At 39.2% G+C, this 13,895-nt stretch overlaps 1 protein-coding gene across 1 annotated transcript; it reads right to left on the bottom strand.

The window, feature by feature from the left end:
• Positions 1-1,878: 1,878 nt before the first annotated feature.
• Positions 1,879-12,534, bottom strand: samhd1a (SAM domain and HD domain 1a). The gene is made up of 16 exons (XM_086057140.1): positions 12,158-12,534; positions 11,994-12,060; positions 11,096-11,174; positions 10,502-10,662; positions 9,485-9,600; positions 9,321-9,391; positions 7,173-7,325; positions 7,000-7,100; positions 6,808-6,916; positions 5,806-5,897; positions 5,605-5,720; positions 5,038-5,177; positions 3,238-3,333; positions 3,055-3,159; positions 2,834-2,971; positions 1,879-2,726 (listed from the first exon to the last, which is right to left on the bottom strand). Exons 1-16 carry the CDS (start codon positions 12,336-12,338, stop codon positions 2,592-2,594), a joined length of 1,860 nt encoding a protein of 619 aa, XP_085913266.1. The 5' UTR covers positions 12,339-12,534; the 3' UTR covers positions 1,879-2,591.
• Positions 12,535-13,895: the final 1,361 nt, after the last annotated feature.

Below are 13,895 nucleotides of genomic sequence, written 5' to 3'. Positions count from 1 at the left end.
GATAACATATATTAAATTGGCTAATGTTGTTTACTTAACAATACAACTGCTGCAGCATTTTTAAGCCAGTTCTGCTTTGCAGTCAACACGCTGCACTTTATCTGCTGTTTTTTTTTTTAATGATCCCAAACTTTGTACATCCTATCTTTTACGCACTCGTTTTTCCTGGTTTGTGCTTGTTGCTCAACAGTAACAACAATTACAGCATAATAATTGATATTATCGGTATTGAGAAAAATCTGCAATATAAAATTAGATATGTATAATTTAAAAACTTGCAATAAAGTGAGACAGAAAAAAACTGAACCACAATATAACGAGGGATGACTGTATTATCATTAACTAATTAATTTTCTTTTTTTTTCTCAGTTCAGAATGTTTACAAATATGGGAATACATTGTTTTAATGGCATAAACCCTGAGCTAACGCTAGCTGGGTTTTTCAAGTGATGGACAAATCAAGTGATGGACAAATGAAGCTTTAAGAAGCACTTGTGATCATTTTTTACTCCTTTAAAGCAGGGGTCCCCAACCACCAGGCCGCAGGTCACTTTGGACCGGGCCGCGGTGGACTACACAGAAATAGAAAAAAAACATGTAAAGTACTTCCGGTTTATTTATTACCCGAGACTGAAAAATATTTTATTTTGAAAAGTGATCAGATTCTCTCCGTTACATCCATCTATGACTGACTCTTGACGCATGTCAAGTTGTCTCCGTGGCGTAACGCTAATATTAAATTCACAAGCTAACAAATGAGTAAAGCAAACGTATTTGGAAAGTCCTTCCCCCACCCCAAGTTAGAGGACCCCTGCTTTAGATGGTACTCTTGGTTTAAAGTCGCAGTGGGAAATTAATACGTTTATATTGCACTCTCTTTTATCGTTAAACCAAGAGCACCATCTAGAGGAGTACAAAATATCACAAGTGCTTGTTGAAGTGTCATTTTCCAGTCACCAATTTCCCCCCTTCCCTGTACAAGTAAAATGAGAGTTAATAAAAAGAGGATAGTTTGTATAATTGACAATAAACATACATTTTTACTTTTGCACTTAAGTCCAAGTCAGTGATGGTGTAGTGATGGTGTAAATTGATCTGATCAGTACATTGACTTTTACCACCACAGATGAGTACAATCCTGGTTAAATAAAAAGTACTCATTCCGTCCAATATTTTTGTTTAAACTAACAATTAAGTGATTTAGCCACAATTTAATCACTATCACATTTTAATTGTTTCTAAAATAATGAATTCCATTTTGCCAGTTGGTCAAATTTATTTTATTGTCGTGTAAACAACACAAAAGTTTGCCATGAAATGTTGGCAACTGACGCTGGTTGTCTGGGGCCCCCTCTGGTGGACAATGCTTTTTATTACAAGAACACCGTTGCGCTGTAGTGTAGTGTAGTTATAATGAGTCGCCGCTCTGACTAAAAATTATAAGTATAACGACAACAAGATCACTGAGTTCATATTCTGGACCTTTAAACACCATGGGAACTATAAATGTATGATAGTAGACGACCATATTCACATTGTATCCCAATGTTGTCCACCCAAACTCCTTGTTCTTGTTTTCTTTGAGAAACTCAAAAGGAAATTGAGAGGTAGGCCATTTATGGGAAGACAACCTCCCCACCTATGAACCCAACTGACTTGTAAAAGAAATATACAGATCAACCAAAAAAATAAGCTACACTTTTTTATATGGGTAAAATAATAAATAAATGCCAAGTTTCAAAGGTTAGAATTGGCAATTTCCCTCAACTCTTTTCAAGAGTGATGTTTGTTTGAACTCAAGCCTGATTGAAAGCAAGGAGCTGGCTTACCCAGAGAAGATGAGAGCCACAAACAATTGCAATTATGCCCAAGACAAGCTTGAATGAAAATGTTTAATTTTCAAACTGTTTTCAACTGACACCACTAGTTCACATGTTCTTGAACTTTTTTTAATCAGGGAGAACAAATTGTGAGAGAAAGGAAGTATCGGGAGTATATAAATATGTTGAATTCACATGCACAGATAAATAAGATGTAGGTGCACAGATTATTGCAAGAAGGGTGAAAAACACCTTCAATAAAGTAATTACACTTCAACTTTCAAATAAAGATGGATAGATGCATGCAAAACACACAAAGACAAATATCACCTTAATAATGGGAGACAGGGAACAATCATCATCGTATTTGTACTGTATGCAGAGGCTATGCAATGGATGGTAATAATACATACCGTGTCATTCGGACATTAAAATGCTCAACCTTTTTATCGGGTTATTTACTGTAGGGTTGTTTGTGTTGCAATTGCATGATAGTGTGAAACTGCAACTGACCCCTAAAGAATAAAACCTAATAATACGCAGATTAAAAGAATACAAACAAAAGTAGGATGCAGCCGAGGTTGTATTTTGAAGTAAAACCCTGAGTAGGACAACACCATTCAACTTTGGAAAACATATTTTTGCTGTGGCAACCAAATGATTCTATTGTGAAGGGACTTCACTCGGGTTAAAAAAATAAAATAAAATAAATTTAAAAAAAAGACTGTTTGGCTCACCATTATCTCAAAATTACAAACAACAGGAGTAGACCTAGTCCTTAAAAAGAGACTTAACTCCCTTTTGTTTCAATTTTCTACAGTCCAAAGTTTCATCATCTCTCTCTTCTTTTCTGCATAGCCAGCTTTCTTTCAGGGGAGTCAGCTCGGGTGCAATTACATCTCCATCCTGCGAGTTACAGAAATATGTCATTCCTGAAGCTCGGATTTAGAAAAAGCAGCACACTACTAACCAGCAGATAACCATTTCCTGACATAGTAGCACATAAATGTCACCTGAGGTTTTGTAAAGTTGTTGTTCATGCACCACTGCACAAAGTGCTTCTTGGCTGCAAACAGGCCTTCGTCATCCATCTTCTTGTAGTAAACTCGGATCAGTTGCTCTGCAAAGCGCTCGGGCAGAAGTTTGGATACCTAACAGAGAAAGAGAGTCGAAGGTCTTCTGGGCTTGAGCAACTCAAGCATATAGTCAAGAATATATTTGGCAAAGTTCTGACCTGATGCTTGTATATCGGAATGGCTTTGGTGGGGTCGGTTTTGCAATAGAAACGCATACTGTCAATGGGGTTTTCCTGTTTCATCCCGTAGTCCATTTGGATGACCTAAAGTGAAAGAATCAAAAGAAGCGAATTGGCGCAACAAAGTGAGCTAAGTAGAAAGAAAGCAGCTGAGAAACTTACGCTGACGACAAAGTCTTCAGGCAGCAGAGTGACACCCAACGCGCCCGTCTGGGGGACTGATTTAGCTAAATCCGCCTCCCAGGCGTGAAGCATTTCCTTTGGAAGGAGAGAGAGAACACAAAATGATAATCAGACTGTTTTTAATCACAATTTTGCTCCTTTCTCAACCAAGGACGATAAACTGCAGATTATTTTATAAGATTATCCTGTGGTTTATCCTGTGGCTAAGAGTCAATTTGACCCAATAAAAGGGTCTGAAACGAGTCGGGCCGGCAGTCTTAATGAGGAAGTCAATGCATACATTTTTTTCCTTTCAAGATATGCTTTCAAGATAGGCCCACTGGTTGAAACACGGCATTCTCATTAATATTCTGTTTGTGGAATATGAGTTAAGCAGCAAAATCCACCCGTTCGGCCATTACGTGTACTTCTGTCGACTGAAAATGAAATCACAGTTGCTCAGGGCTCAGATAACGACAAAAATGAACCATGATTGGTCCTTATCAGAGCCCTGAGCAACAGGGATGTCATTTTCAGTCAACAGAAGTGACAAAATGGCCGCCCCCTGAGATGGCTAAAAGGGGTGGATTAACTCATATTATACAAAGGCAATATTAATCAGGATGCCTTGTTTCAACTAGTGGGCCTGCATAGAACATATTATTGAAAACAAAAAATGTTTGGGTTGACTTCCCATTAAAAAATTAAGCGTGTTACAGCCCAAAATCCTCATGTGTGCTGGAAAACCCAACAACTCCCGAGTCACAACTGCGTGAATTGTGATGAGACGAAATGTAGCCAATCAAGATGCAACCTGAATGACGAATAAGGAAGCAGCCGTGAATAGAAACAAACATGTCCTCCCTGTGTTGCTACTGTAGGATAACACCAGACATTAGCTCAATTTGAGAACTCACCTCTGCGCAGTAGACAAAAAAGTCCGCTTTCACGCTGCCTCCAGTTTTATTCTGCAGTCTTATTGCTTTTTTTAGTTCGGGATTTTTTCATAAAAAAAAAAAACATTGCCTCCTCTTGTGTGTCGTCCTCTATGTTAGTGTAAATTCTAATACGGGCCGGAAAAAAATCGAATATGAATTGGATGTGCTTTGTTGAAGTTGTCAGTGCACACCACATGCAGTACAATGAACTGTTAAAAGACCCTTTTTTTCTTCAGTAGCAGAAACATTACCGTTGCCCACAGTAAAAGGCAACAATACAATTTTACTCCAATAGAGCAAAGTTGCACACTTAGCCAATACTGCCACCTAGGGGTATTCACAGAACACAACACCTTTCAATGCTGTACAGTGTATAGTATTCGAATCTGTACAATTTATGCTTTCACAATTTGTGTCCTATTATGTTTTCGATGCGTTTAGAAAGAGTGTTTTAATAAGTTAAAATTATACATAAAAAAAAAAACATTTTTAAAATAGATTCTCCAACTATGTAGCACCCTATTGTGGGTGGGTTTGGAATTCCCCAGGATTCACTATACTGTATGTGAACTTGCCTTTTATTATTCATCTTTTGCACTCCACCCTCGATCAGCCAATTTAATTCATGTGGTTGGTCAAATGTTCAATTATAGACATGATATTAGGATCAGCGTCAAACAAGAGAAAAAAACAACTTTGTGGAGAAAAGAAGGTGGCTGTTTTTTGGCTGGGAGTTTCTTTTAGGGGCACCCTCGAAAAGGGGTCCGCTGTAGTGTACACTCACTTGGTACAGCTGCACATAATGAGACGAGTCGTATCAAAGACAACACTGTTGGGTTTGGTGTTGTAGTCAAACACACACCTGAGTGACTTTCAGCGATTTGTCAGCTTGGGTTTGGCCCAAACACTTGTAGAGGCGCCGCAGAAGAATGTTCTGTAGAATCTGTTGTGCCTCAGCCAGCTCCGGGTTTGATGAGTGGAGAATTTGCTCGAAAACGTTATCTACAAGAAAGACAGACAAACAGAAAATTTGAATCAAATAGTGACTATTTCCTGAGAAATGGGGTAGACCCGGGATGTCCAAAGGTTTTGCACAGAGGGTCACATGAAGACAAAAAGGTAGGATGGGGGTGGGCGGGCGGGCCTGCGACTTCGCCAAGTGTTTAAAAAAGCCAATTCAATGTGTGCTGTAAGTTAGCATATTGTTACCTGTCAGCTTGCTGTCAATTTTTCTTATTTTTATGTGAATGGGGTTTCTGCGTTTCAGAAATCCCATAAATGAGATTTTTTTTTTAAATTACAAAATTAGACGCAAGTGTTTTTTGCAGGACAATACATAATTAAAAAAGAGGTTTATACCAACATAGTTGGTTTCAACTATGCACAGAGATATTGGAACTCAAAACAGGACACTGCAGTCGGGACAAACCTGTCAGCTTGGTGTAGGCCTCCATGTCATGAATGGCTGTGGAGAGCGTGAACATCTTACCCCCCGAGCCTTGGACTTGAATGTGCTTATCGGCCTTCAAAAAGGCCTCAGTGATCCTGTATGGGCACAATTTTATGTCTCATTTACCAATCGTTCTTATCAAAACAAACAAACAAAAAGTTACAAAAACGAAGTACTCACATGGTTTCTATGATGTTGCCCACCCTGTGTTGGTAGGCTCTCTTGTGGAGACAGTTACGCGTGTAGAACATATCATACAGATTGCCCACCTCCTGTGCCAAAAACAACAATCTCTAGTTTAGAATTTTAGGATTTTTCATTGGAAGAAAAAAAGTCGTTCTTCTGTACTGCTTATGTTGCTGTCCACGAAGTATTTTAGATCCAAAATAATTAGTCGACATATTTAATATTTAATCTAGCTTTTAACTAACATTGAAAAAGATTTATTCCTTCACTGTTTTATTTATTTTTTCTATATTGTTTAAAGGGGAAGTCAACCCAAACTATTTTTTCCAGAATATGTTCTATACTCTAAACACTGCATTCTGATTTATACTGCGTTTGTGGAATATGAGAAAGCCACCCGTTTTTCTAGCTCAGGGTGGCAGCCATTTTGTCACTTCTGTCAACTGAAGATGACATCGAAGTTGCTCAGGGCTCAGGTAACAACCAATCATGGCTCAGCTTCAGAAAACAGGTGAGCCGTGATTGTTTGTTATCTGATCCCTGAGCAACGTCGATGTCACCTTCAGTCGACAGAAGTACTAAAATGGCCGCTCCCTGAGATGGCTAAAAGTGGGTGCATTTTGCTGCTTAACTTATATTCCACAATCGCAATATTAATCAGAATGCCAGATTTCAACTAGTGGCCTACATAGAACATATTCTGGAAAAAATATGTTTGGGTTGACTTCATCTTTAATGACTATTTATTGTGTTTGTATCTCTATCCTTATCATCCTGCGATTTTTATGGTTTTACTGTAGGTCTGTTATTGGTGTTTTAAATCACTCTCGTCGTCGTTATCTTTCAGTGTTTCCACGGAGGCAGCAGTCTGCACTGGGAGCTGTGGGCCGAGGCCCTGCCTCATGGAGTCCTCAGTAAAATGTGCTTTTTAAATACATTTTGATTGATGTATTCATTGATTGAAAACAGAAATGACCATTGTGGGACTGACGGCACCTTGTCTCGAGTGCAGATGAGCTTCTCCCCATCCACCTCACACACCCTCGCAAACTTCAGGTAGCGACGATAGTCCGAGTTGTTCTGGATGCCCAGGTTGTAGCAATCCCTGACAAAATAAGAAAAGTAGAGTTGAACTGAGAATCAGTAAATATGGCAGGAATATTTACCACACAACCGCAAAAATTATACCTGGCAAAGTAGTCCCACTTGTCCATGTCAATACCATTTCTCTTGTTGGCCACGATTTCATAGAGAAAGGACTTGTCCTTCGAACGGCCTATATAGGGCCACTGTGAAGACAGACGGCGCAACAGGAGCATCAAACCTTAATCTCACATGATGGTCACAATAGTGCGTATTACCTGGAGATCTGCATTTGAGTCCAGAGGTCCTACAATCAGCTCCTTGATGAAGTGCAGGTCCTCAGGCAGGACCAGGCCATGTTGTTTCATCAGTGGCGTCAGATCATTTTTATTCAGCAGGTAGTCAAACATGTCAAGAGATGCGTTCTCGTGCTGGAATTTGAGTGTTTAATAGAAGCAGTACCGCCTTCGTTATGGGGGGGAAAAAACAAACTAGTGTTGTCACGATACCAAATATTTGACTTCGATACTATAGCTGCATAAAGTGCCTTGATACCGGTACCGAAACGGTACCTTGACAAAAATCTAAAAGCAGCGAAAGCAGCAAAGTTAAAACTGACAAAAGAACTTCAAATTATGTTGTTGTTTTGTTTTTTTAAACTACCGGTAATTAAAAATATTAGGATATGCATCTGTTTGTGGGCCTGTGGGGGAGTGAGATAAATAATACAGATAGATAATAATACACTGTTTCTTTCTATACTTCATTATTTTTATTTTATAGACAACATGCAAATTCAACTTCAAGAAAACTAGTTCCCATTTATTTATCCTTTTTAAACGCCACAAACAAAAAATTTGCACAGAGCCATTTATTGAGCCATTTGTATGACACCTACTGTAATGCAGTGTTGAGCAGGATATGATCATTTTCACGGCCAGATATGCAGCTGTATAGCCGCTGTGCTTTTTGGACACAGAATTAGCCAATTCTGATTTTAAGAACATTTTTTTCAATAATGAGGTCAATGACTGCATTTACATGTTTATACAAGCATAATGTATACATGTCAATGCATATGTACAATGTATGCCATTTTCCTCACACATGCAGGAGGCGTGCCACTTAAGGCGTTAATCACATACCGGTAGACAGGCGGGTTTGCGCGTATGTACTACTTACCACACCTACTTGTCTTTAAGACAGTTGGTGAGCAGCGTGTTTTTTTATTTTTGTTTTTTTAAATACCGGTTTTAAAAACAAAATGGTATCGAGCTGTTTTTGACGCCAAAAAATCACGGTACGGTACGGTACCGGTATCCTGTGCAACACGAAAACAAACGATTTTTCCTTTATGTAGTTCTGCAGTGACCTCATACAACCGGAATGTTACTCAGCAGAGAGATGACCTCCACCACGCCAAAAAGATTTGATCTATATTCACGTTTGTTTGTCCATGATTTTGTCCAGGGGGAGTCATACTGACTGAAAATTAATGAATTCATCAATTAAATCCATTTTAGAAAATAAAGAAATGAAACACTAAATGCTTGTATCCACATCAATGGATTCTGCCTTGACCATCCATGCTACAGCACTTTGGATGGCTTTTCTGTACTTTGTGATGTGGCCAATTGCTTAATGTCTTATAATCTACTGGGCTTTGTTTTATCCACTCAAGCTTTGTTCATGCTACTTTTAGTTGTTATTGAGTTGCTTTGTTTCTTTCTAAATTCAGCTGCATTGCATTATGTGCTTGTTTCTCACTCACTACTTTGTATGGGAAAAGTGCTAAATTAATACATTTGACTTAATTACTAACACAGGGCGTCCCAACAGTCACTATAATCGTCTCTTCTTACGTTTCATTTCTTATCTTATCTTTTGATCAGACACAAGGCCATCAGCATGTGACAAATTGGGCTTTGTGTTTTTTGTTCGAATATCCTTCCCTCGCCCATTGACATGACAATGAAGAACCTTGCAAAATTGATGCATGGCCAGAAAATATTCTGTCCCCGACTGCAGTTCCGTCCACTAAAGCCCTCCATTTAGACTTTCCCTAGCTTTGCGCACACGCCTGCTCTAGGAGTTTGGCGTTTTCATCGGTTATGGTAGGTAGCAGGCCTTCCGCCGTGTGTATGGTGACTTTTGGGACACGCTGAAACCTTTGTCACCATTCGAAATTGAAAGCATTGTAAGGCAAATAGAAAGAGCCTATCTTCTAAGGCGTGACTCACTCCAGGCATCATTTACACATTAAGTGTTTGGCTACCAGTGCGTCACATAAAAATCACAATATTTATCTCCAGCTGGACTAATCTGACATTAACAGCACCATAATACTTCAGTTATTAAGACTATTCAACGTATGTCACTTGATAAATTGCTAACTGACAGGTACAACAGTTTCGATAACAAGTTACCTTCCAGGAAATATTAGGGCGTGCTTTGGGGATGAATTTGGCATCAAACATGTGTGAAAAAGGCCCATGCCCTGAGGGAAAAAAAGTCATGAGTCATTCACTTAGTCTCTTTCACATTCATTTATATAGAAACAGAACACACTCGCTGTGTGGGCCGAACCTACCCAGATCATGACAGAGCCCAGCAATCTGCACACAAAGGATGTCTCTCCGAGAAATCAGAAGTTCTGGCTGCCTCTCATTTAGTGCTTTCACAAGTTGTCCTGCCAAGTACCCTACCCTGAAACATTTCAAATCAATAATATTGATTCAACAGAGTTTAATGTTTAGGATTGCATTTATTTTCAGATTATGTGTAAAGAAAACATTCTTTCTTTTTTTTTCCTCTTTCTTATTTGTTTCGAGCAAAATTACTTTTAAAACATATCCTGCATATAAAAAACAAACAAACCACAAACAAAAAAGACTTGAGCAATACTTAAAGCAGAAAATATGCAGGTTCAATATTCAAATCAAATCATTAAGACTCGAAAAGGAGTGGGAAGAAGAAAAACTTATTTAATCCCACCCCTATTTCTCATCAATAATTTAACAGTTTAAATACTTCCTTCTGTCCTTTAACATCATCCCGAACAATAAACAAAAAGGCAAGGCAAAATTGACCACAGTATTGCAATATATAACCAAAATATGAATGAAAATAAGTTGAGAGAAGTTTTTATTTCCTCGAACTCCTCCGGTGTCGGGTTTTTCTTGGTGGCATTTTGGCGTTCACACCGAAGCATCTAGCAGCGAGCTGCTTAGCCAGGCGCGATTCTCTCGCCTACGTCTGTGGAAGCTGATGCATGTTAATGCTGGGGGCATAAACTTGCTGGAAAACGAATGGTTCAAAGCTTGTTTGTTATCTGGAAAAATAAATCAAAGCCGGCTGGAGGAAAAATTACGCCATTGTCATTTTCCTTTTCAGTGAGTGAAGGGGGGAAAATTAATCGATTAAAATTGTAAATTGGATTTTTGTGTGTGTGTGTGTGAAGGGGGGGGTTGGAAATCTGACATTTAATTCATTTTAAGGCCATATCGCCCAGATGTCGAGAAATATCATGAGTGGATATTGCTCTCACTCTCTTTCTCAGACACACACACACACACACGCAGACACACACACGCACACAAAGGCATACCCGATGGAGTGCTCAAAGCGGTTGTGGGACGCTCCAGGGAAAACATAGTAGGTCCCTCCCAACTGTTTGATATTTCGGAGTCTCTGGAACTGAGGTGTGTCGATGATTTTGACAAGAAGTGGGTGTAGCTCCACGTGCCCGTGGATGGGATCATTGAACACCTGGCAGAAGGCAGGACAGCAAACACACATACAGCAAGTTACCCTTGTGCTAAAATCCCGCCTGTCCAAAAAAAAAAAAAAAAAAAAATCCGTAATGGGTTGTTAAAGACATTTTAAGCAATCAAGAAGGTCTCTCTTACTCTGTGATAGCTGAGATTAATCATTAAATAAATATATGACCACGATTTGATTTGCGCTGTTGATTAGCAAATGAGACACCTTTGGCAAATAAAAAATACAGCAGATGTACACTTCACTTTCGATTATACAGAACTACTGTCCTCCTATTTTCAATACGTCACACTCTATCATTTATTTTCCTTTGTTTCTTAACCACTCCCCTCACTCCCTTGCAGTTTATCTGACAAACCCAACTTGTTTGTGTTGGTTTTTACTTATACAAGTACTTGAAAGTGAAAGTGTGAGGATAAACCTTATTTGTTTGAGGACCCTCTTCTATGTGCCACAGCTTCCTCACACTGTGGAGGATTCGCAGTCGGTCACCAAGAGGCCTTGACAAAGAAAAAAAGTTGTTACAAATACATTGAAAGAAAAGTAGCTTCGGGTTCATTAGGTATACCACTCATAATTGACATCAGTGGTACAATGACAACTAGTACAATATAGCACTAGTGGTACTCATATTAGTACCGAGTAGGCTCGCGCTAGTGATCACTGAAAAATCAATGAAATAAATGTTCAAAATGTCATTTGGGATGCATGTGTCTTAAACCTATTTTTTCCTAATCCAGCACAATTGTTAAGTGCAATTCTGTTGTATTTAACTTTTTATGCAGGACATTACGATGGTACTAGTCAAGAGCCAAGTATTTTTTGAGGCGCTACTTGGTGTAAAAGGTTAGAGAACCGCTGAGCTACATATATCTACTTCAAGAGCTGAGTGCAATTTTCTTTTGGGGAGGGTTAAAGGATTATGTGTCGCCTATCTCTTGTTGAGTCTGGTGATTGGAAGTTTGTTGACTGAGGGAGGACGGGACGTGACATTAAAACAAGACAAACTGATTGACAGAAAGAACAGCTTCCCCATTCCATTTGAAAAAAACTGGTACTAGCAGATACAAGTATGATGTGAGGTGCTGCATGATGTAAAAAGTTAGAGAATCGCTGGGCTACAGTACATACATCTACGTCAAAAGCAGAGAGCAATTTCCTTTTTTGGGGGGCGGGGGGGGGGTTGTTAAAGATTATATATCGCCTATCTATTGTTGATGCTGGTGACTGGAAGTTTGTTGCTGAGTGAGGACAGGACATGACATGACATGACACAAGACAAACCGATTGACAGATAGAATAGCTTGAGAAAGACTTACTTAACGCCTATATTCTCCAGATCATCCTTCGTGAGATATCTCAGCACGACACCAGAGACTTTATGTTCTGACGACAAAAAACGTGACATTGTTGTTGCCATTGGCCAGCATGTGTTGTGATTTACAATCAAGCAAATGTAAACGGTAAACTGAATGACACTAACCTCTTAATACATGTTCCCACTCGCCAAGACCTTCGTCTCTCAGGTACTGGCATGTTTCTTCTATTCCCCATCGGGAGAAGTCCGAGTCTGTTGGCCGATCCACTGACACTTTCTTCCCCGGCGTTTGATAACAATCTCCGGGGCTAATCGCTGTCGCTAAATCTCGCTTACGGCTCGCCATGTTGATACATGAACCAATACGCGCTTCTATGTAGAATTTATCAGACTAGAAGGGTGCAACGAATTGAATCCACTGAGACGGTGCTCGTCACGCCGGCTAAGAATGAAATAGCGGTTTCGAGTAACTTCTCCTTCTCACTTAAAAGAACCGGGCGCATTAGAGAAACACCCCGCTTTCCATTCCCTTTCATGAATGCCAAGTGTTCAATGTCCGTTTAGTGCTTTCAAAATAAAATATGCCGCCATTTCCCGCATCCTTGTTCGATATACAGTACAACTGTACTATAGCTTCGTGGTTGAACGTGTGATTAATTTATTACGCTAATTAATGTGTGTATGCTGCAAGTTTACGTTTCACTTGGGACACAAGCGAGATTATACTTGATAAATCAGGTAAATTAGTTTGCTTTATCTTAAAATAGAAGCTGGTTCCGGTTTATTTCTGTCACACAGCCGACAACTTTATTTAGAGTGCTTGTCAATTGTTAATATGCGATGGGTGGAGCCAGACATAACAGAAAAAAAACAGTACTGTATCTGTCTGCAGCACCTTCTCAAAGAAAAGGACACGACTCATGACGCATTCTACATACATTTTTAAACCACAAATATTCTTTTTAAACCGCTGATAAAACTACCTCCAAAATGCATTTTCCATGAAAAACGTGACTTAGCCCTAACTCCCCAAAAGAAATGCATTTTAAAACTATATCAAGGGAAATTGAAAAAAAAAAAAGGAAATACTGTATGTGAATGCATGGGTGTTGAGCCAGGACTATGCGGGCTCCACTGTACCGTACTGTACTGTACTGTAAGTCTTTCCCAAAGCACCCACGTTAGGAAACATCTCATTGATTGTACCCCACCAAACAACAATCTTATTAAAATAATAATAATGAAATAATTGATTGACTTAGTGTGAAATCTGGGCCTGTAATGTACATAAAGCTACTGTATTTGCAGGAAGCCATGACACTTCTGTTGTATGAATGGCAGCAGGTGGATACACCGGTTTATTGCACCGTCTCCCAGCTAGTCGAAAAGCATTCAAATGTTCTGCTCTGCCACAACTTGTTGCTGCCATAGACAGATGAACAAATATACAGTACTTTATTGGCCACTAAATAATTTTCAGATGGAGTGAAAGTGGATGACTTTCTGCATGGGGCATCCTTGATGATCTCTCACAGCACGCTAGGTTGGGAATTACTTGTAGTTTGTGGAAACAGGAATAGGAAAACACAGGACCTTTTTTTTTACCATTTTTCATTTTCTGCAAATGAATACTCTAAATGACATTATTTTTATTAGGAATTTGGGAGTTATGCTGTCTGCCATTCTGTCATTTTACTCACACATGTACCAAAATGGTTCTTTTTCAGCGCCGTAGAATATTCCGCTGCCCAAAACCAAAAATTACAACATTCAAAATAGACACACTAGGTTCAGTGGATCAATCTAAATATGTAAGCCTGAGGCCAGAGACAGACCATAGACAGACAGCTGTGTTTTAGGTTTTCCGTTTCAGAATGTTTTGTCTCAGGTGTGTTTTAGTTGT

Source organism: Filicampus tigris, chromosome 1 (assembly GCF_054856515.1).
Source record: "Filicampus tigris isolate MCC_2025a chromosome 1, RoL_Ftig_1.0, whole genome shotgun sequence".
Classification (NCBI taxonomy): domain Eukaryota; kingdom Metazoa; phylum Chordata; class Actinopteri; order Syngnathiformes; family Syngnathidae; genus Filicampus; species Filicampus tigris.
This window is presented reverse-complemented; position numbering and strand designations above follow the sequence as displayed.